Here is a 23,841-nt window from a genome sequence, read left to right as displayed (position 1 = left end):
TTGAGAAGAATTGATGTTAGTTCTTCATATGTTTGGTAGAAATCAGCAGGGAAGCCATCAGGTCTTGGGTTTTTCTTTGATGGGAGTTTATTACTGTGTCTATCTTGTGACTTCTTGGTCTGTTCAGGTTTTCTATTTCTTCATGATTCAACCTTGCTAGGTTGTATTTGTGTGGGAATTAATCTGTATCTTCCAGGTTTTCCAATTTTTGGCATATTGTTGCTCATAATAGTCTCTGATGGTCCTTTGAATTTTTGTCTTATCAGATGTAATGTCTCCTTTTTTGGCTCTGATTTTATTTAAGGCTTGACTCATTTTTTGTTAATCTAGCTAAAGGATTATCAATTTTGTTTATCTTTTCAAAAAAGTAAAGTTTTTGTTTCATTGATATTTTATTTTTTTCACTCTAAATTTTATTTATTTCTGCTATGAACTGTAATATTTATTTCCTTCTAATTTGGGGTTTGGTTTTTTCTTACTTTTCAACTTTTTTAAGGGGCATCATTTAGTTTTTTTCTACTCCTTACTATATTTTATATTTATTTATTTATTTTTATTATACTTTAAATTCTGGGATACATGTGCAGAACGTGCAGGTTTGTTACATAGGTATACACGCACCATAGTGGTTTGCTGCATCCATCAACCCATCATCTACATTAAGTATTTCTCCTAATGCTATCCCTCCCCTATCTCCCCACCCCTTGACAGGCCCCGATGTGTGATGTTTCCCTCCCTGTGTCCATGTGGTCTCATTGTTCACCTCCTACTTATGAGTGAGAACATGTGGTGTTTGGTTTTCGGTTCTAGGGTAAGTTTGCTGACAATGATGGTTTCCAGCTTCATTCATGTCCCTGCAAAGGATGTGAACTCATTCTTTTTTATGGCTGCATAGTATTCCACGGTGCATACGTGCCACATTGTCTTTATCCAGTCTATCATTGAGGGGCATCCAGGTTGGTTCCAAGTCTTTGCTATTGTGAATAGTGCTGCAATAAACATACGGGTGTTCTTGTCTTTATAGTAGAATGATTTATAATCCTTTGGGTATATACCCAGTAATGGGATTGCTGGGTCAAATGGTATTTCTGGTTCTAGATCCTCGAGGAATCGCCACACTGTCTTTCACAATGGTTGAACTAATTTACACTCCCACCAACAGTGTAAAAGTGTTCCTATTTCTCCACATCCTCTCCAGCATCTGTTGTTTCCTGACTTTTTAATGATCACTATTCTAACTGGCATGAGATGGTATCTCATTGTGGTTTTGATTTGCATTTCTGTAATGACCAGTGATGATGAGCTTTTTTTCATGTTTGTTGGCTGCATAAATGTCTTCTTTTGAGAAGTGTCTATTATCCTTTGGCACCTTTTTGATGGGATTGTTTGGATTTTTCTTGTAAATTTGTTTAAGTTCCTTGTAGATTCTGGATATTAACCCTTTGTCAGATGGATAGATTGCAGAAATATTCTCCCATTCTGTTTGCCTGTTCACTCTGATGATAGTTTCTTTTGCTGTGCAGAAGCTGTTTAGCTTAATTAGATCCTATTTGTCTATTTTGGCTTTTGTTGCCATTGCTTTTGGTGTTTTATTCATGAAGTCTTTGCCCATGCCTGTGTGCTTAATGGTATTGCCTAGGTTTTTTTCCACAGTTTTTGTGGTTTTAGGTCTTACGTTTAAGACTTTAATCCATCTTGAGTTAATTTTTGTATAAGGTGTAAGGAAGCGGTCCAGTTTCAGTTCCCTGCATATGGCTACCCAGTTTTCCCAACACCATTTATTAAATAGGGAATCCTTTCCCCATTGCTTGTTTTTGTCAGCCTTGTCAAAAGTCAGATGGTTGTAGATGTGTGGTGATTTCTGAGGCCTCTGTTCTGTTCCATTGGTCAATATATCTGTTTTGGTACCAGTCCCATGTTTTGGTGCCTGTGGCCTCATAGTATAGTTTTAAGTCAGGTAGCATGATGCCTCCATGTTTGTTCTTTTTGCTTAGGACTGTCTTGGCGATATGGGCTCTTCTTTGTTTCCTTATGAAATTTAGAGTAGATTTTTCTAATTCTGTGAAGTCAATGGTAGCTTGATGGGAATAGCATTGAATTTGTTAATTTCTTTGGGCAGTATGGCCATTTTCACGATATTGATTCTTCCTATCCATGAGCATGGAATGTTTTTCCATTTGTTTATGTCCTCTCTTATTTCCTTGAGCAGTGGTGTGTAGTTCTCCTTAAAGAGGTCCTTCCCATCCCTTGTAAGTTCTATTCCTAGGCATTTTATTCTCTTTGAAGCAATTGTGATTGGGAGTTCACTCAGGATTTGGCTGTTACTGGTTTATAGGAATACTTGTGATTTTTGCACATGGATTTTTTATTCTGAGACTTCACTGAAGTTGTTTATCAGCTTAAGGAGATTTGGGGCTGAGACAATGGGGTTTTCTAAGTATACAATCATGTCATCTGCAAACAGAGACAACTTGACTTCCTTTTTTCCAAATTGAATACCCTTTATTTCTTTCTCTTGCCTGATTGCCCTGGCCAGAACTTCCAATACTATGTTGAATAGGAGTGGTGAGAGAGGGCATCCTTGTCTTGTGCCAGTTTTCAAAGGGAATGCTTCCAGCTTTTGCCCATTCAGTATGATATTGGCTGTCAGTTTGTCATAAATAGCTCCTATTATTTTGAGATACATCCCATCAATACCTAGTTTATTGAGATTTTTTAGCACGAAGGGGTGTTGAATTTTATTGAAGGCCTTTTCTGCATCTATTGAGATAATCATGTGGTTTTTGTCATTGGTTCTGTTTATATGATGGATTACATTTATTGATTTTCGTATGTTGAACCAGCCTTGCATCCCAGGAAAGAAGCCAGTTTGATCATGGTGGATAAGCTTTTTAATGTGCTGCTAGATTCAATTTGCCAGTATTTTATTGAGGATTTTCGCATCGATGTTCATCAGGGATATTGGCCTGAAATTTTCTTTCTTTGTGTGTCTTTGCCAGGTTTTGGTGTCAGGATGATGCTGGCCTCACAAAATGAGTTAGGGAGGAGTCCATCTTTTTCTATTTTTTGGAATAGTTTCAGAAATAATGATATCAGCTCCTCTTTGTGCCTCTGCGAGAATTCGGCTGTGAATCCATCTGGTCCTGGGCTCTTTTTGGTTGGTAGGCGATTAATTACTGCCTCAATTTCAGAACTTGTTATTGGCCTATTCAGGGATTCGACTTCCTTCTGGTTTAGTCTTAGGAGGGTGTATGTGTCCAGGTATTTGCCCATTTCTTCTAGATTTTCTAGTTTATTTGCATAGAGGTGTTTATAGTATCCTCTGATGCTAGTTTGTATTTCTGTGGGGTCAGTGGTAATATCCACTTTATCGTTTTTTATTGTGTCTATTTGATTCTTCTCTCTTTTCTTCTTTATTAGTCTGGCTAGTGGTCTATCTAATTTGTTAATCTTTTCGAAAAGACAGCTCGTGGATTCATCGATTTTTTGAAGGTTTTTTTGTGTCTCTATATCCTTTAGCTCTGCTCTGATCTTAGTTATTTTTTGTCTTCTGCTAGCTTTTGAATTTGTTTGCTCTTACTTCTCTAGTTCTTTTAAGGGTGTTGATTTTAGATCTTCCCTGCTTTCTCTTATGGGCCTTTAGTGCTGTAAATTTCCCTCTGAACATTGCTTTAGCTGTGTCCCAGAGATTGTGGTACATTGTGTCTTTGATCTCATTGGTTTCAAATAACTTATTTATTTCTGCCTTATTTTCGTTATTTACCCAGTAAATAAATTCAGGAACAGGTTGTTCAGTTTCCATGTAGTTGTGCATTTTTGAGTGAGTTTCTTAATCCTGAGTTCGAATTTGATTGCACTGTGGTCTGAGAGACTGTTTGTTGTGATTTCCCGTCATTTGCATTTGCTGAGGAGTGTTTTACTTCCAATTATGTGGTCAATTTTAGAATAAGTGAGTGCTATGTGGTGCTCAGAAGAATGTATATTCTGTTGATTTGGGATGGAGAATTCTGTAGATGTCTGTTAGGTCTGCTTGTTCCAGAACTGAGTTCCAGTCCTGAATATCCTTGTTAATTTTCTGTCTCATTGATCAGTCTAATATTGACAGTGGGGTGTTAAAGTCTCCCATTATTATTGTGTGGGAGTCTAAGTCTCTTTGTAGTCTAGAAGAACTTGCTTTATGAATCTGGGTGTGCCTGTATTAGGCACATATATATTTAGGATAGTTAACTCTTCTTGTTGAATTGATCCCTTTACCATTATGTAAAGCCCTCTTTGTCTCTTTTGATCTTTCTTGGTTTAAAGTGTGTTTTATCAGAGACTAGGATTGCAACCCCTGCTTTGTTTTTTTTTGCTTTCCATTTGCTTGGTAAATCTTCCTTCATCCTATTATTTTGAGCCTATCTGTGTCTTTGCACGTGAGATGGGTCTCCTGAATACAGCACACCGATGGGTCTTGACTCTTTATCCAATTTGCCAGTATGTGTCTTTTAATTGCGGCATTTAGCCCGTTTACATTTAAGGTTAATATTGTTATGTGTGAATTTGATCCTGTCATTACAATGCTAGCTGGTTATTTTGACTGCTAGTTGATGCAGTTTCTTCCTAGCATCGATGGTCTCTACATTTTGGTATGGTTTTGCAGTGGCTGGTACTGGTTTTTCCTTCCCATGTTTAGTGCTTCCTTCAGGAGATCTTGTAAGGCAGGCATGGTGGTGACAAAAATCTCTCAGCATTTGCTTGTCTGTAAAGAAATTTATTTCTCCTTCACTTACGAAGCTTTGTTTGGCTGGATATGAAATTCTGGGTTGAAAATTCTTTTCTTTAAGAATGTTGAATATTGGCCCCTTCTCTCTTCTGAGTTGTAGGGTTTCTGCAGAGAGATCTGCTCTTAGTCTGATGGGCTGCCCTTTGTGGATAACCCAACCTTTCTCTCTGGCTGCTCTTAGCATTTTTTCCTTCATTTCACCCTTGCTGAATCTGACAATTATGTGTCTTGGGGTTTGCTCTTCTCAAGGAGTATCTTGGTGGTGTTCTCTGTATTTCCTGAATTTGAATGTTGGCTTCTCTTGCTAGGTTGGGGAGGTTCTCCTGCATGATATCCTGAAGAGTGTTTTCCAACTTGGTTCCATTTTCCCTGTCATTTTCACATACACCAATCAAACGTAGCTTGGTCTTTTCACATAGTCCCATATTTCCTTGAGGCTTTGCTCATTTCTTTTAATTCTTTTTTCTCTAATCTTGTCTTCATGCTTTATTTCATTAAGTTGATCTTCAATCTCTGATATCCTTTCTTCTGCCTGATGGACTTGTCTATTGATACTTGTGTATTCTTCATGAAGTTCTCATGCTGTGTTTTTCAGCTCCATTAGGTCATTTATATTCTTCTCTGAACTGGTTATTCTAGTTAGCAATTCCTGTAACCTTTTATCAAGGTCTTTAGCTTCCTTGCATTGGGTTAGAACATGCTCCTTTAGCTCAGAGGAGTTATTACCCACCTTCTGAAGCCTACTTCCGTCAGTTGGTCAAACTCATTCTCTGTGCAGTTTTGTTCCCTTTCTGGTGAGGAGTTGTGATCCTCTGGAGGAGAAGAGGTGTTCTGGCTTTTCAGCCTTTTTGCACTGTTTTTTCCTCATCTTCGTCAATTTGTCTACCTTTGATCTTTGATGTTGGTGATCTTCGGATAGGGTTTTTGTGTGGATTTTTTTTTTTGTTGTTGTTGATGCTATTCCTTTCCGTTTGTTAGTTTTCCTCCTAACAGTCAGACCCCTCTGCTGCAGCTCTACTGGAGTTTGCTGGAGGTCCACTCCAGACTCTGTATCACCAGCAGATATCACCAGTGGAGTATCACCAGTGGAGACTACAGAACAGCAAAGATAGATGCCTGTTCCTTGCTCTGGAAGCTTCATCCCAGAGTGGCACCTGCCAGATGCCAGCTGGAGCTCTCCTGTATGAGGTGTCTGTCGATGCCTGCTGGGAGGTTTCTCCAGTCAGGAGGGACAGGGGTCAGGGACCTGCTTGAGGAGGCAGTCTGTCCCTTAGCAGGGCTCGGGCATTGTGCTGGGAGATATGCTGCTTTCTTCAGAGCCACAGGCAGAACGTTTAAGTCTGCTGAAACTGCGCCCACAGCTGCCCCTTCCCCCAGGTGCTCTGTCCCAGGCAGATGGGGTTTTATCTATAAGCCCCTGACTCGGACTGTAGCCTTTTTTTCAGAGATGCCCTGCCCAGAGAGGAAGAATCTAGAGAGGCAGTCTGGCCACAGTGGCTTTGCTGAGCTGTGGTGGGCTTTGCCCAGTTAGAACTTCCTGGAGGGTTTGTTTACACTGTGAGGGGAAAACCGCCTATTCATGCCTCAGTAATGGCGGATGCCCCACCCCCACCAAGCTTCAGTGTCCCTGGTTGACTTCAGACTGTTGTGCTGGCAGCGAGAATTTCAAGCCAGTGGATCTTAGCTTGCTGGTCTCCATGGGGGTGGGATCCCCTGAGCTAAACCACTTGGCTCCCTAGCTTCAGCCCCATTTTCAGGGGAATGAACAGTTCTGTCACTCTGGCATTCCAGGCGCCACTAGGGTATGGAAAAAAACTCCTACAGCTAGCTCGGAGTCTGCCCAAAAAGCTGCCCAGTTTTGTGCTTGAAACCCAGGGCCCTGGTGGTGTAGGCACCCGAGGGAATCTCCTGGTCGTGAGTTGTGAAGACCGTGGGAAAAGTGTATCTGGGCCAGAATGCACCATTCCTCACAGCACAGTCCCTCTCGGCTTCCCTTGGCTAAGGGAGGGAGTTCCCCAACACTTTGTGCTTCCCTGGTGAGGTGACGCCCCACCCTGCTTCGGCTCACCCTCTGTGGGCTGCACCCACTGTCTAACCAGTCCCAGTGAGATGAGCCAGGTATCTCAGTTGGAAATGTGGAAATCACCCACCTTCTGCTTTGATCTCGCTGGGAGCTGCAGACCAGAGCTGTTCCTATTTGGCCATCTTGCCAGCCACCCATCATTTAGATTTTTAAAGTGTTTATTTATTTAAATGCAGTGACCAAGTGCAAAAGGAAGTGGCTACAAAACCTAGGAAACCATTTTTAAAAGTCAAGGGAGAGCTCTGGGTTGATATTGACACCAAAGAATATGGAGGAGGTGGTGTGACAGCCCCACATGCCACCAGCCTCTGTGCAGCCAGAAGCCTAGGACAGGAGGGCAGGTGCACTGCGCTGCTGGCTGGAGTGAGTGTTTACTCCCAAACTGCTTGCTGACTCCAGGAAGCACCCTGCACACTAGTGCTTTAGTGTCTCCCTGTACCAACTTGGCCATTTCTGCCTTCCTCATCTGCTATGCAGGGGTAACATGTGTTTCTCAGACCTATTAGGAAGATTTAAAGTGGCATCACATGTCATGCACCTGACACAGGGTCTTACCTGTTTTATGCAGCTTCTGTCAGCCTGCAGTCCTGGAAGACAAGCGTCTCTCCAAATCCACTGCTCCCAGTTATCCGTCCAACAAAAGCAATGCAGGACATCATAGTAACATTGGCCTCACATGGGTGTGCATGGCAGTAATGGAGTCCCCAGGACCTCTGAGTCCTCAGAGTTCTCCTCCTGATTCTTGCCCAAGGGGAGCACACTGCAGCAGGGATTGAGCAGGGTGTCCAGAGCCCTGGGTGTTGGCACAGTGCTCCTGTTCTTTGAGTAGGTAATTTCAGGCATGTTGGCTTCCCTTGATTACCTTTTACCTGATATAGTCCTGCTCAAAATGCATCAGTGTCATCTACCATAAGCCAGGCATAATTCCATGGGACAGGATGTGGCCCTCTGCTGTCTTGGAGGACATGGTTGGCTAGGAGTAGAGAGACACAGACCCAGAAACCAACACAAGACAGAGCAAGGTCCATGTTCTGATGGGAGCCCAGGTGCTGTGGGAACAGGGAGGAAGAGCACAGGGTCTGCTAGGAGTGGGGAGACTCACACTGATAACACACACCAGACAGAGTGAGTGCATGTGCTGATGGGAGCCCAGGTTCTATGGGGGCACAGAGAAGGGTATGCTTAAGATGAGAGGGAGAATTAGGGACCAGTAATTCTTTTGTAGATGGAAAGTCTTTTGGACTTGGTGTAACATTTTGATGCATCAGAGAGAAGCATTCCAGGGCGAGGTGAGGCATGCACACCCAGGGATGGGGTTTAGACCATGTGGGACGTACTCAGGGGTGAGTATCTGAGCTGGAGTAAAGGACCTGGGGCAGGCGGATGTTTGGACATAAGAAAGTGGGGTTTAAGGAGGAAGAGTTTGGATCTGCTGGTCCAAAGTGTTTGGGCCAAGCTCAGGAAAAAGGATGGCAGCACCCCACTTTTCTTTATTTACTTTTTCATTCATTTGCTTGTTCCTTCAGCAAACATTTATTCATTATTTGCTATGTGACAAGCACTAACCTGGGTGCTGAGGAAAGAAAGATGAATAAGACAGGGTTTCCTTCCTCAGGGAAATCATAGTCTGGTGGAGGAGATAAGTAACAATGGAGTGTGACTCAGATAGCAGTTTGCTGCTGCTCCAAGAACAGTTATGCAGGTGATTGGTTATGCTTGGAGATAGAGGATCTAAGACAGGCTTTTAAAAATGTGCCTTTTGAGCTGAATTTGAAGGATAAGTGGAGTAGGAGCTTGCCAGAGGGACCTCAGAAGCCATCCAGGGACAGCTGACAACAGGACAAAGCCCAGAAGTGTCACTGAGAGGAGCACACTGGGGACACAGTGACGTCTGGTTTGAGTGGATCCTAGGTGGGAAGGGTAACTAGGAAGAAAAGACTGGAGAGATGGGATGGAATAAAGCTGGGGGTTTTTCATCCTAAAAGCACTGTGACAGTGGTGGAGATGTTTAAGCTGGGAGGTTAGGAAGGTAATAGCAGGATGGAGAGAGCTGGAGAGGCCCTGGGAAGATGTGAGGAAGACGTGTTATGAGACCTTTTGTGGTCCAGAGGAAGGATCAGGAGGAAATGAGTAGGGTGGGCTCACTAAGGCTGACTGGCGAGTGAGTGGGAGTGTGGGTAACTCCAATGTTTTGGGCTTGAGAGGCTGGAGCCAATCCCAAGACAGAACAGTCAGGAGAAGTAGATTTCAGGAGGAAGATGATGGGCATATTCTGAATATGCGTGAGATTACCGCAGGACACCTGAGGTGCTTTCCCCCACCCCATCCCCACCTTGACATCCTTCCGAAGCTCTTGATCCCTTCAGTGCTGGCCTGGCCCCTCCACTGTCATCTCTCAGCCTGAGCAGCTTGCAGCCCCTTGAACTGCCAGGCTGTGTTCTGCATCTTGCTGTTTCCAAGTGGAACAGCTTTTCCCTTGTCTCAACTTTTGTCTGGCCAGCTGCTGCAGATCCTTCCGGGCTCACTCAGATGGAAGGCTTTGCATAAGGCTTTACTGGCACTCTTGACCACCACCAGGGAGGGCTCTTCCAGATCTGTCTGCAGCCGTGTGCTCATCCCACCTGATTGTGGTGGTGTGTGTTCATGACACCTCCTCCACTGCTGTGACGCCTGTCCTGCAGGGCAGGTGGCGTCTGTGTCCACTGTGCCTGGCCCAGATGGAAAGTGGGGCATGAGCAAACATCACAGAAGCAAATCCAGGTGGCATATCCACCAGAGAGCTGGAAACTCCAAAAGACCAAGTGAAAGGCACCGAAGACAAATATAAACACGAGGATCCTGCATCTTCCCCTGCTCTCCTGTCTGCTGGTGAAGCACAGCATGCTCTAGAGACGTGTTCAGTTATGGAGGCCCATGCTGTTGGCTTGGTCTTGTGTGTGGAGAGGAATAGAAAGGGAGAAGGAATGCAGAGGCCCAGGAAGGAAGGCTGTGAAGCTCGGTGGCCCATGTTGGCAGAGGAGGTAGCCTGGCCTGCACACCTGCTTCCCTTCATTTTTCTAAGCTTCTGGGCCAGCTGTGGCCATGTCCCCAAGGAACAGCTCCCCACAGGCTGAGAGCATACCAGTGAGGCAGTTCCATGGATTGGTCTCAGAGGGCTGTGACCCCTAGAAACCGCATGCAAATGTGCATGTGTGTGAGACATGCCTCATTCTGGGGAGACACCCCAAGAGCTTTTGCTCAGCTTTTCAAAGATGCCTGTGGCCATCAAGAGGCTGAGAACTGCTGCTATAAGGATCCAGTCTTACTTTTTTCCCCACATTAAATCCTGGGAGGAATAATAATATAAAAGATAGGGAAGAAGACCTAGATCCATACTTGCTCAGAACTACATCCTGCAATTTCCTAGAGCGCCCACACAGAACGTAGAACCCAGTTCCAAAACCACTCTCATAAAGCCGAAGGCTGTAGAGTTGCAGAGCAAGATGGACCCTTGGAAATCACTGTGACGCTGGGTCGTGTCTGGGGTGATCAGGAAGGCACACAGAGCTTATCGGTGGCAGCGCTGGAACCTGCCACAGCTCCCTCCTCATTCATTGATTCTCTTTTTACTGCTTACCTTATCTCCCAAAACTTACGTTTTAATAATTCAAAACTTTTTCTTTTTTCTTTTTCCGAGGTAGGGTCTGGCTCTGTTGCCCAAGTTGGAGTACAGTAGCATGATCTCAGCTCACTGCAGCCTCGGCCTCCTGGGCTCAAGCCATACTCCCACCTCAGCCTCCCAACCAAGTAACTGGGACTACATCACCATGCCCCGCTAATTTTTTTTTTTTTTTTTTTTTTGGAAGAGACAGGTTTTTACCATGTTGTCCAGGCTGGTCTCGAACTCTTGAGCTCAAGCCATCTGCCTGTCTGGGCTTCCTAAAGTGCTGAGAATACAGGTGTGGGCCACCGTGCCTGGCTTCAAACCTTTTTCTATCCAAATAGAGTTGCCAAACAGGAAACCATTTTTTCTATAGATGTTTAGGTTTCTGGGGAGAGAAACTTTTCCTTCGAATTGCCTCTCTAACCACCCTAAAACCTGGTAGAAGATGGATCTGTTGCTTATGTCTGAATAGTTCTTTATAACTTACCCATTGACACCCATGAGCTGGTTTACTTTAGAGGGGAACACTGACACTCAGAGATGAGATGACTCGCTTGCTGCTTCCTGCCACCCACCTCAAAGCTCTCCCCACCGTCTCTCAGCCTGGGCATTCAGTTGTGCACATTCTGCAATGCTCACAGCAGGGAACCAGTAGCCAGTGTACCTGGCTTGCTGCTCTGTTTTGTGGGGGTGAAACTGACCACCCTGCTAATCACAGCCATTGGGGGAGAGGAATAAGGTCTTGCCTTGATTGAATTAGACTCTAGATATACTAGAGTCTGATTTCTAAGCAACCTGCAAAGTGAGTTTTTAATCACCATTTTACAGATGGAGAAACTAATTCAGAAAGGGAAAATACTCAAGGCCACAAGGTGGTAAACTCCCAAACTAGACAAACCTCAGGTCTGCCCAATTCCTCTTCCTGTGTTTTCTCCATATCATCTCACTACATTGGGCTGTGAACTTCCCCGCCTGCCTCCCTGGGGCAGTCCTGGCCTCCTCTCACCCCTGCCCCTTCCCTTCTTTCTCTCTCTTAGGAGTGCCAGCTTCTCCCAGGGTTCTGAGGCCCCATTCATCATGAGGAGAAACACAGCCATGCAAAATCTTGCCCAGCACAGTGGATACAGTGTTGATGGGGTCAGCGGTCACATCCATGGCTTCCATAGCCTTTCCAAGCCGAGCCAGCACAATACAGAATTCAGAGGCAGCACCCACAGAATCCCCTGGAGCCTGGCATTCCATGGCCACACCAGAGGCAGCCTCACAGGCTCTGAGGTGGATAATGAGGGTGTGTACCCCTTCAAGGCACCCAGAAGCACCCTGTTCCAGGAGTTTGGGGGCCACCTGGTGAACAATAGTGGTGTTCCGGCCACCCCACTCTCAGTGCACCAGATTCCTAGGACAGTCACGTTAGACAAGAACCTCTATGCCATGGTGGTGGCCACTCCTGGGCCCATAGCCTCCCTTCCCCTGCCCAAGGCAAGTCAGGCAGAAGCATGTCAGTGGGGCAGCCCTCAGCAGAGACCTTTAGTCAGTGAAAGTAGCAGGTGGTCTGTTGCTGCTGCCATCCCCAGGCGGAATACCCTTCCTGCAGTAGACAACAGCCGATGTCACCAAGGTCAGTATGAGCCCTCACTGAGACCCAGAGGGAGAGGGGAGGTGGCACCGGGTTCTCAGTGGTTAGCTAGTCCTTGGTCTCCCATGGCCAAGGGAGACTTGGGAGCCACTCAGGTCACTGATAGTCAAGTTCATCTCCTGCCTGGACCTTGACCACTGGGTCCCCCAGCACTGGAGGCTGTTAATAGACACCCAGTGGCAAGACTGGCAGACTTGGCCTCCACTAAGGGAGACAGAACATTCTTAGTTACAGTACAGCACATTATGGGTTTGGAATTCTAAATCATCATAGTGTATGTATGTTTAAATCCGAGTAAAGACTTAAAACAGAAGTTTAGGAGATCAGTCCAAAACTAGAGCCAAACCAGTGTGGACTAACAGACTGTTGAAACAAAATGAGATCTTCAAAATATTTTCCAGCCTATATTTGGGTCTCTTTGTTTGAAGCCTAAACTTGTATTTGAAATACCTAGATTCTTTTCTCGTTTGTTTTCCACTGAGAGTATTTTATATCTGCATATAACCTCCTCTCCTCAATGAAAAAAAAATAGATCAATAGTAACTCCTTTCCTTTTGCATCCATTCTTATACCTTGCAAAGCCTTTGTTTATTCTTCCTGTTATGAGAGAGTCTGGTGGGGCAAAGCCTTGTTTTCTCCATTTTATATGAGGCCCATGGTACTTAGGCTTATTCAGGGTTGAAAGTCATAAGTGGTAAAGATGAGCCTCACCCTGAGGTCCTGGATCCTGGGTTAGAGTTCTTTGCAGTCTTTTTAGTGTTTCAGCAATTTGAGCAAGGCCCTTGTGCTGTGAAATTGAAATGATAGAGGTATATATAAAACATGTTTGCTGTTCAGAGCTCACATTTATGTATAAAATAAAATGAAACCGACATGCAGAAGTCAGTATAAGCACTCTTTACTATTCCTGGAGGTGGCAGGTGGGTGAAAGGGATGGGTGGTGGGTGCTGTAGGAGTTGAAGGAAAAGGTGTGTCCTGAGGGCAGGCGTCCAGGAGGGACACTGTGTGGGTAACACTGGAGCTGGACCTGGAAGCCCAGGAGGAGTTGTGGTAGGGAGCAGGGATGTGTTAGAGGTAACGCTTTGTCATTTGGGGTTGAGAGTCGTGTCCTCTAGAGCATCAGTGAGACCCTAAGCAGCACTGGGGAGGGCGTGGGAGGCATCAACACATGGATCAGCTGTGATGCATGTGGATCTCCTTCCTCTGTCGTAGCTTCCTCCGGCAAGTACACCCAGCATGGTGGAGGGAATGCCAGCCGGCCTGCTGAGTCCATGCATGAGGGAGTCTGTTCTTTCCTGGTGAGTATGGCTTAACCAGGGGTCCCCAGACTGGCTCAGGGAGGTAAAGGTCACACTCCATGGAACTAAAAGCACATCCCCCAAAGGGTGACAGCATCTCCCTCCTAGGAGCCTGCCTAGGTTCTTGCCTCAGTTCAGAACCATAGGTTCAGTTTTTGGATAAGTGAGATACAGGTATCCAGGTCTGGAAGAAAGTGAGTACTTAAGTAGATGGGATCACAAGTCTTATCAGCCCTGTGGGTAGCAGAGGGTGCAGAATGCTGGGGTTCTGGGTGCTCTAAGCAGGTGCCCTAACCCATGAGGTCCCCTGGAGCAGGAGTGCTTCCCTGTGAGCCTTTGGTGTGGGTAGGCAGAGGGGACAGGCTGCTGGGGTGGTGGGTGATCTGATTCAGCAACCTTATCCAGGAGATTCTCCGGAGCAGGGGTGCTTCTGTGTGAGCCTCAAGGCAAGGGCAGTACTCAGAGTCAGGTGAGGTGGATGGATTCCAGGCTGCCACCTGGAAAGGGTAACCACAGTTCTCCAAGGTGTCAGACAAGCAGCAAGGCCTGGCGTCAGGCTTCTCACAAAGATGGTGGGAATTAGGTAACCAAGGCAGAGGGCGGATGAGGCAGGAGCTGGAGGAAGGCTGTACCTAGGTCTGCTGCATTGCGCAACTCTGTGGCAGCTCTGCCTGCAGCTTGGTGGTCACCCAGGAGCCCGAGTGAGCCCCAGGCTCCCTATACCTCCCTGATACCTTGTCTGCTAATCACAGCCATTGGGGGAGAGGAATCTCCTTGTCTGGGGAAGGAATCTCCTTGTCTGCACCTCACCCCATACGTCACCTTCCAGGGCCAAGACATCTGATGTGATCCTTGCCTTGATCAGGGCCTGAGATGCTGACCTGCCAGTGCCGAGTCAGGACTTGAGGTGGATGGTGGGTCTCGAGGCCACATCTGCATGGTGCATGGTCTGTGCTGCCTTCTGCCTGGGTCTGGTATCCAGAAACCTGAGTGGACATTGGGTGCTGAGCCACATCTGCATGGTGCACGGCCTGTGCTGCCTTCTGCCTGGCTCCGGTATCCGGAAACCCACGTGGACATTGGGTGCTGAGCCACACCTGCATGGTGCACGGCCTGTGCTGCCTTCTGCCTGGGCCCAGCATCCAGAAACCTGAGTGGACCCAGCCACTAAAGATATTTTATCCTATAGATTTGTCACAAATTGTAGTTGGACCCCAAGGGGTCCTGAGAGCTAGAAGTGCCCAGACATCTCATTTTTTTCTTGCCTCTACTTTGATTTCAGAGTCTTTCCAAGGTCACTCTGATAGCTTCAAAGTGTAGCCCTCCCCATGTAGTGAAGGCTTATAATTGTATGCTGCCTTGGCATCCACATCGAATGGAGGTTTAACTTTCTCAGACCAGAGGCAGAGGACTTAGTCTCCCTGATGGTTTCCAGTTCTACACCACACCCATGTGGCTTCAGTCAGTGGCCAGAGATAGGAATTTAGACTTACCTCCCCCATGCAGCAGACTGGGCTCGCCACTTTCTTGCTGCTCCCTTTAAATGGACCATCCAGGCATTTACTCCGACCTTAATTAAGTGATCCCACACCCCATTCTGCAAGATACACTTCCAGTTGCCACCCTCTCTCCTCTTACTCCCTAACCTCCCAGGACCTGTAAGAACTGAAAACTCTTCCACTTTTACATGTTGACTGTGTCATGGAAGCTGCTCCAAAGTCTGACCCCTGAGGCTGCCCAGAGGGGCCCCATGCATGGGGTTCCTGGCTGGAGCACTTCTATCTGGGCCGCAGGTGGCTGCTGAAGACAGCAGCCCCCAGCCAAGGTGATCAAAAGTTTCTTTCAAAACACCCCGTCATGACTCTTTTTGGCCTTGTCTAGAAATTCTCATTCCTATCTTGTTCTTGCTGGTGATAGCTGTGTTTCTTTCACTGTCCTCTTCCTAGCCAGGAAAAACACTTGTGGGCCTGTCAGACAGCATTGCTTCTGAGGACAGCTGTGTGCCCATGAACCCAGGCTCCCCGACCCTGCCGGCTGTGAAGCAAGCAGGCGATGATTCCCAGGGTGTCTGCATCCCTGTGGGCTCATGTCTTGTTCGCTTTGACCTGCTTGGCTACCCACTCACAGAGCTTTCTATGCACCAAGACCTCAGCCAGGGACATGAGGTCCAGCTGCCCCCTGTCAACCGCAGCCTCAAGCCTAACCAGAAAGGTAAGTCTTTCCCCATTCTATTTCTTGACAATGTCCAGGGACTCTGCATTCGCTTAGGTGTCAGGTGGATCCTGGATGTGGAACGTCTGACTTTGGCAAGTCATGTGAATTCTCTGAGCCTCAGTTTTCTCCTCTGTGAAATGGAGATAGTAACTCCTACTTCCCGGGTTTGTTTGGAAGGAGAGTGTCTGGGACAGTGGCCCTGGCTCACAGCAGGTGTCCAGTGAAGTTTGGTCTGGGCCTCCACATGTAGACCAGGAAGAAGAGCTAGAGCTCAGGTTCCAGGCTGCCATGACCTCACCCTGTGGCCTTGGCCCAGCACGGGGTTCAAGGAAGGAGTGGGATAACTGGGTGGGGATCAGTCCTGTGGGTCTGGCCACAGGGAACCAGACCCAGCGAGTGGCGCTGGAGCCTCAGCACCTCATGGTGTCTACCTGCTTCCACGGTGGGCTACACAGCCCTGTCCAAGGCAAGCAGGGGCAGGCATGGGGACTAAATCCATTTCAAACATTGTGTCTGTTTTTTATATCAAGTCAAATTTAGGCAGAAAAATCTATTGTCAGATTATGAGTCCCCATTTTGGATTCTGAAAATACAGTGGCTATAGATACAGTGGGAGGAGCATATGATCTGGAATCTGAGAACAGAACTCTAAGGCCCTTCAGCATGACCCAGCCGATAGAGCCTTGCCAAGCCTCAGTCCCCCGCACACAGCTGGGTGGACTGGGTGGGCCTTTCTAAGCACACCTGGGCCTTGTAGCAAAGTGGACATGGGTGTGGTGTCATCACTGGCTGATGACTGAAGGTTCTTTTCTTGCTCCAGCAAACCCAACACCGCCCAACCTGAGAAACAACAGGGTCATCAATGAGCTCTCCTTCAAGCCACCTGTCACAGAACCCTGGTCTGGGACCAGGTGAGTGTCTGTCAGTGGAAACAGGAGCTTGGGACTGGGCCGGTGGAGGAGTGAGTGGGATGGTCATTGGCTTGTGGTCAGGATAACTGGATGCTGATGTTGATGTGGACATGGCTGATCCTGTCTCCGTCTCATGAGGCGTGACGGTCTTCTCATCTGTAAAGGGGGAATAATGATCCCTGTCCCTATCAGTTCTTGATCTGGTAACAGTGTGAGGCCTGGATGCTTGAAGTCAGGGCCCAGCTGGAGGCTGGAGCCCTGACAGCAGCCCTGAGCCCCACCCAGGATGTACTCCTTGCCTTCTTCCCATGACAGCCACACCTTTGACTCCAGCTCCTCCCAACACCCCATCTCCACGCAGAGCATCACCAACACAGACTCAGAAGACAGTGGAGAGAGGTATCTTTTCCCGGTGAGTCCTTGGGGGTCACTGTAAGGCTCCTATCAGAGTCCCCTGGGACCCACACTCATGTCCCCGCTTCCCAGCTTAGCTACCTCAGCTGACTCACCCCAGCCCAGTCAGGTGTGATTTGGTCTCCTATTGCAAGCTCTTCTTGAGCACAGGTGTATCAGGCAATCATTAGGGTTAGGAAGATGATGGTCTCCCCTCAAGGAAGTCTGGAACTTGAAGAGCAGAGGCAGCCCACCTCGCCCTCATGACGGTGATACAGGTGGTGCCCTGCCCTGGAAGAGGCAGAGTTGGAGGTGTCTGCTTCGCCATGGGGAGACACACATGTACGTGCTTCACCCTGGTGAGGGCTGTGAGAGACGTGGAGATGCAGGTGGAACACAGGATGCCCCTTAGATTGGCACTGAAGAGGGCATCATGACCAACATTTGATAGTTGCTGCATAGATATTGGAAGAATGAGCCAGCCAGCAAAGCAGCCAAAACCCAGAGCCCAGGGCGGCCACTTTTCTCACCAGAGCCAGACTTCAGGAATGTCCCAGCAAGGTGGCAGCCTTCTAGAGAGGAGGCTGCGGGACCCCGCGTGTCTCCTAGAGAGCTGCCAAGGGGGCAGGCTCCATGCAGCCTCAGGTGGTGGGCACTGCCAATCTCTGGGAGCTGGAGGGGGAGGCAGCTGCTTCATAGGATGGACCTACTCTGGGCCATGGGTGGGAGTTTCAGATGACTGACTGGGTGCAGCATCCAGTGTGTGAAGGAGAGGCACAGTAGTAACACCTGGCTCACAGGACTGCTGAGAGGGTTTGAATGAGCAGAGAGTGCCCCAGTGCATGGCTCAGAGTAGCACCCAGTGGGCTCGTAGCTACGCCCACAGGTGTGTTCCACTGGGTGCTGGGTCTGTGTCCTGAACTCATTTGCAGGATTTTCCTCCTTGTGACAGCAGAACCCGGCATCTGCATTTCCTGTTTCCGGTGGCACCAGCAGTTCAGCCCCGCCGAGGAGCACTGGTAACATCCACTACGTGGCCCTGGACTTCCAGCCGAGCAAGGTGCCTGGGGTGGAGCTGGGGTTGGGGAGAGCCCTTGGGCCCTGGGGGAGAGACTGTGGGGCCAGGCCCTTCAGCACCGGCAGCACCGGGCTGCTGGGCTGCCACTCCCAGCCCAGTGCCTGGCTCTTATGCTCAGTGGTGCTCTGATCTGGATCTCGGGGCTCCTGTTCCTTCCCTCTCAGCGTGGTGCCTTCATCAGCCTGCCCCGACTCCCCATTAGAGACAGATGACTGTGTGGAGACCTGATCTGTGGAGGTTGTGGAATAAATCAGGAGAGACCCAGGACCGGCAACCTGGCTCCAGGCCAAACTCTTCTGTGAGGAGAACTCACTGTGTGGGAGGGTTCTAGAGCCCGGCCATTGATGCGGGGGACCTCAGAAGGAACTCCTGGGTCCAGGAAAGCCTCCCGAGAAAGCACATGTAGCCAGCCTGTCTAGACAGCAGGGTGGAGAGCTCCATCTCTGTGCATTGCGCCCCTTGGGGAGATAGGGCTCACCGAGGGCACCCCTGGAAAGGCCTAGGCTGGTGCTTGTTGACACCTGGGAAATTTCCTGCCATGGATGAGTGTTTAGAGGGGAAGGCCTTGGCCAGTCCTTGGGCCAGAGAAGGGCCTGGCTCTTCCTGCGAGGTGGGAGATGAGAAGTGCTGGCCGGGGCTATGGCATCCAGCAGGAGGAGAGGTTAGCCTGGAGTTGAGGCTTTAAAGCCCAGGCCCCCCAGGCTGCTGAGAGCAGGAGGCAGAGGTTCCTTTCCCCCTGAGAAAGTTTGAGAGAGCCCACTCCTTGGCCTGCCCTTCCTCACCAGGAACTCACAGACACTACCACTCCCACTTCCACCCTCTGTCCCTCAGCCATCCATAGGCTCTGTCACGTCCGGCAAGAAGGTGGACTATGTCCAGGTGGATCTGGAGAAGACCCAGGCCCTGCAGAAGACCATGCATGAACAGATGTGCCTGCGGCAGTCCTCGGAGCCTTCCAGGGGCGCCAAGCTGTGACTCGGGCCACCAAAACCAGAGTGGGGCCAGGACAGTGCCTCAGAGCTGCTCCTCCACACTGTAAAGCTCTGTAATATCAGGGACCGCATCCCTTACATAGAGAGCAGAGGCCTGATCAATATACATCCTTTGCCTGCTTGGGGCCCACCTGTGCCTTTGGCTGGCCATGGTCCCCACCTTCACCCCCTTGCTAGGAGCAGTTGCCAGCAAGCATCCTCAGTCTCTTCCTGCCCCTCAGACCTGGGCTCCCAACAGATTTCCACTCTCACACTTACTCATGGTCCTCAGCCTCTTCCCTCTAGCCTCTGGGCTGTTTCCCTCAATCCTGGAACATGAGGAGCTACCTTGCTGACCCGGGGACCCAAGGCCCACAGGCCACAGTGGACATGGACCTTTTCAGCCCTGGCATTTTTTGGTCAGGGGAGAGGCAAGGCCATCAAACGTTGGAATAGTTGAGAAGGAAGGTTAAAGGTGGTCTTGAGAAGCAAAGGAATTAGATCCTTAGACCAGCAGGGCAGCTGATACCTGCAAGGGCTCCCACTTTCAGACTGAGGCCAGAGTATGGCAGCTGCTCCCGGGTGGGAGAGGCAGAGAGGGAAGGGCAAAAGGAAGGGAAAACATGAAGACGAACAGCCGAAAGCCACAAGAAGCAGGGCTGGAGCTCCAGAGACTGGGGTGACAAGGACCAGGGTCAGGGCCCCAGAAATCTGGAGCTGCAGGCTGGCTCTGCTGCTCTTTGCTGATGCCCCTTGGGGGGCCCTTGCCTGCCTAAGAAGGCTTGATCTGAGCTGGGCAAAGCAGCAACTGATGGGGGAAATACCTGCAGGGTGAGGGGTGGGATGGGGCAGGGAGCGAGGGAGGAAGGGAGCATGTGCAGATGGAGATGGCTCAGGGCTGAGGGGGTCCTGGGACAGGCAGGGGCCCGAGGCAAGGCCCAGGACTCCGCAGTGCAGGTGGTGCAGCACGTGACCTTCTGTGAAGGGGCAGAGCAGTGGGGAGGGCACAGAGGGAACCCATGAGAGGCAAGGCCGGGGAGACAGCCAGGGAGAAGTGGGGAAATGTGGCCAGGGGCCCTGGGGGCATGCCAGAAGTGGTGAAAGGAATACAGGAGCAGAAGGTGAAGGGGGGTCTGCTATGCATGGGAGCAGTGTGGGAGGCCAGCTGGAGGGGCATCTGGGACGTGGGTAGAGCCTGCAGGGAGGACGGCCTGGGGTGGGGCTGGGGCTGTGCCAGGCCGTGTTTCCCTCTCACTTCGCCCTCTTCCTTGGCGTTCCAGTGCCACATTGGACTCAAACTTGGCTATGGGGACAGGAGAAGCCAGTCTCCTCCTCCTGTGACTTGAGAGATTCTCAGATCGCAGGTTCAGAAGGTAGGCCCTCACCCAGGGCTTCTTGTGCCAAAGTTCAGGTAGGGATCTGAATTTTTTGTTGAAAGTTTTTGACCAAAATTTCGAAGAGTTTCAGAATGAACAGGGCAGAGCGGACACTTCATCCTACCTTGGGGTGAACAGACTTTCCTCCTCCAAAAAATGACTGCCCACAGGGTTTGATGGAGGCGGCCTCCACACCCTGTCAGCACCTGTGAGCACCACACTTCACCAGACCAGGGGCCTGGCTGGCTTCTGGGGATCCATCCCTCAGCAGGAGCCCTCTCCCCTGGCAGCTCAAAGGCTCAGGTGGCAAGGCCCCGGGCTTAGGCACTGAGGACACGGGGAATCTATTAGACCTTTTCCCAAACGTGACAAGGTCCCATCATTGAGGGAAAGAACAAGGACACAGACAGTGGTGATGGCCAAGATAGGCTGAAGATGCTGATGGGGTGCACAGGAAGTGAAAACTCCTCAGGGAGTGGAGGCAGAGAAGGTGGTTTTTAGGACAAGGGGTGCCTGAATTAGTCTTGAGAGGTTAGGTCAGATTTTTGCAGGGAAGGAGGGCAGGGCCAGGCTGCAGTGGAGGAAGGAACGACAGACTGGAAAAGCCTGTGCTGAGGGGCCACAGGAGCTTTGGAGGGCAGGTCCAGCTGCTCAGAACTGCAGGGGCCGGGCCTTTGTGCTCCCACGGGTGGAATGGTGATGGCCGTGTGACCACACTGGGCAGAGCGTGCAGGGTGCTGGCTCACTGGCCCAGCCCTGACTGTGTCCCTGTAAGGTCCTCTACAAGGGGTCCCATACAGCACAGCTCTTAACTGCCATCCCCTGTCCCCAGCTGACTACAGTGGGGCCCAGTATTGATCTCAGCTCCCAGCCCAGCCACCTTCCCTGTTGATCCCAGGCTGCTAAGAAAGTGCTGCATGTTCTGAGTGTGCATGGTGTGCATGAACCTGGTGGAGGCTTCAGAGACTGAGGTGTTCAAGTTCCATCTCCAGAGGGGTTCCTTCCAGCTCTTGGTTCCTGTGACCACCAAACCCTGAGGGTGAAAGTAGGGGTGGAGATGGAAAGAAGGACAAGAGAAGAGGACACTGGCCTATTGGAAGCAGAGCTCTACTCCCAAGCCTGGACTCCAGCCATGTCTAGCATGTGTCCCCCCCTCCACCCACCATCCCAGAAGGAAAAGTCAACTCAGCTTAATACAGGGGTCCTTGGACCTATCTTGAGGTTAAAGTCCACCTCCCCTGGTGGCCTGGCCAGGACTGAGAGCCCAAAAAGGGACACCTCAGCCAATGCAGCTCACATGGGGGCTTGTCCTGCTGGGCTCTCCAGGGGAGCCGTCTTCACCCACCCCCACCACCTGCAAAGTTAGAGCAGTCAGGTGGGAACAATGAGAAACGGGCAAGGACATCTCCCTAGGACTTTGCTTTCCCATCTGTGGAGTGGGTGGTTGGATTCGATGTTGTCTGGCCCCTTCCTAGGCTGAGGCTCTGCTGGTCTCGGAGCTCCTTGCTCTGTTACTTCTCTCAGGAGGCTCTGCATCGCAAGGGATGAGCAGCACGAGAGCTTTGGCCAATTAGTCCCTTTCTGGCTTGATATGGACAACTTCTTCATTTCAAACTATTAAAATAGACCACATTCCTACGGCAGAAGCACAACCATTCTGGTTATGGGAACATAGGCTCAGCTGTAGTCTGCCTTGTGGTCCTTCAACGTGCTGTGAGGCTGTCATCTCGGTCCCAGGCCCTGGCACAGCATCACCCACATGACTGTGACCCCCAGGGACATGCAGGACAGGGAAGGGAGCACTTCCGTTCTGGGCCTGGGCCTTGATCTGGGAAGTGTGGGGGAGGGGAGGCTGACCTGCAGAGCACTAAGAGCATCATTCTGGGATACACCAGGCCCCTGAGGCCTGGGACGATGGCCGTCTGCCTGCTGAGAGCCCACTGCAGAGTCAGGCTGGTATGTTTGGTCCAGCGGTGTGTGTCCTTGTGTATTTGTTGGCTACTTGTGTCTTGCTGTTTAGAATCATTTTGTACAGAATGTTTGGTTTCTCATTAAGAGAAAATGGGCAAGAAGCCCAGTCTTAAGTTCTTGTCTTGGTACCATTTAAAATTGACATTTCATTTTTCAAATCACTGTTGGTGCCTAATCACTGAAGTTATTCCATTTTCTTTTAAAATGTTTGTTATGTGTATTTACCCTGTGAGCACACCTGGGGGTGACAGGAGTGTGCTCAAGTGGCTATCATTTCTGCTGTGGTCACTGGACAGGCCTCGTGCTGGCAGGCTCCTTTGTACTGAGGCACTGGAGCAGGACGGTAGTGAAGTTCATGAGGAATACAGCCCAGGGTGGGCTGCTTGGGTCTTTCTGGGAGTGGAGCCCACACTCACTCAAGTCTCACCTTAGGCTGAGCCTGAGCACCTGGCTGCCCTGGGCAGGCACAGACACACACTGTCAACAAGAAAACCATTTCAGAATCATTTCTCCAATGACCCAGGAAGGCCACTGTGCCAGTCTGTTCACTTCATCTTAAATAGGAAATAGGTACTTTTCCTGGCTCAGAGAGAAAATAAATTCTCTTTATCACAGAATCTATTTTCCTAATCTGTAAACTGGACATTGTGCTAGCACCTGCCAATCCGTCTTTCTTAGAAGGGAGTCTAGAGGTGGTTCTGAGAGGGCTTCATCTGTGTCTGTGTCCACTGGGCCCCTGGCAACAGGTTCCTGAGGTCTGACATCTCACAACTCCCCTCCACCGCTCCACCCACTGCACAAGTGGGGCAGCCCTTGAGGTCCCTGGTGCCTTTTTACCTTCCATGTTCTCCCAAATGGCACTGTAGGAATGGTGCTTGCAGACCCTGTGGTAAGGGCTGCTCCCAGGCCCCGTACATGCCCCACTTCTCTGCTTCAACTCCAGGATGGGGTGGGGCCCAGGAAAGGAGCCGGGTGCGGGCTCTGGAGTGGGAAACCTGTGGTGAGGGCTGATCTGGGCTCTGAGAGTGTGGCTGCTCCTGCGTTTCTCTAGCTCCAGGCTGGGTTGTTGCCTGTGGTAAGGAGCTAGGTGTAGGCATGGTAGGTGCACCATGGCCCTGTGGTGACAAGCTGGTCCTGGGCCCTGCCGGTGTGGCTGCTCATGTGCTCCTCTCCAGCTCCTGGATGGGATGGTGTCCATGGGAAGGAGATGGGTTCGAGTTCTGGAGAAACAGGGGGCTGCCTCCCAGCTAGCCCTGACCCGTGCCAAGTCCAGCTCTGGAGATGTGACAAGCCCCTCTCAACCTCCCCAGCTTCTCAGATGCAAGGAAAGAGGGATGTGGCATCTGCAACAGGTGTTTGTGGGCAGTCCAGAATTCTTGGGTCTGAAACATCTCCAGTTATTTATTTGGGTTTCAAGTGCACCTGAGAGGTGAGTCCCCTCCACAGTATTCCACTGGGACCCCCCATCCTGTGCACCCTTCCTCTCTCTTCCATTCCATCCT

The 23,841-nt window shown here is 49.6% G+C and overlaps 1 protein-coding gene across 5 annotated transcripts in view; it reads left to right on the top strand.

The window, feature by feature from the left end:
- The window catches only part of GAB4 (GRB2 associated binding protein family member 4), a 52,251-nt gene extending 29,299 nt beyond the window's left edge, over positions 1–22,952 (top strand). Inside the window, exons 4-11 of one of the 5 annotated variants that reach the window (XM_055105554.2) lie at positions 11,529–11,779; positions 13,340–13,425; positions 15,372–15,636; positions 16,460–16,550; positions 16,866–16,962; positions 17,899–18,003; positions 18,224–18,319; positions 18,853–22,952. In XM_055105554.2, the coding sequence (XP_054961529.1) occupies positions 11,529–11,779; positions 13,340–13,425; positions 15,372–15,636; positions 16,460–16,550; positions 16,866–16,962; positions 17,899–18,003; positions 18,224–18,319; positions 18,853–18,996 (1,135 nt within the window). In that variant the 3' untranslated portion in view covers positions 18,997–22,952. Of the gene's footprint in view, positions 1–11,528; positions 12,110–13,339; positions 13,426–15,371; positions 15,637–16,459; positions 16,551–16,865; positions 16,963–17,895; positions 18,004–18,223; positions 18,320–18,852 lie in introns of all 5 variants that reach the window. The other 4 variants (XM_055105553.2, XM_003804121.4, XM_055105555.3 and 1 more) reach the window with 4 other exon arrangements.
- Positions 22,953–23,841: the final 889 nt, after the last annotated feature.

The sequence above is a fragment of the Pan paniscus genome, chromosome 23 (assembly GCF_029289425.2).
Source record: "Pan paniscus chromosome 23, NHGRI_mPanPan1-v2.0_pri, whole genome shotgun sequence".
NCBI lineage: Eukaryota > Metazoa > Chordata > Mammalia > Primates > Hominidae > Pan > Pan paniscus.
This window is presented reverse-complemented; position numbering and strand designations above follow the sequence as displayed.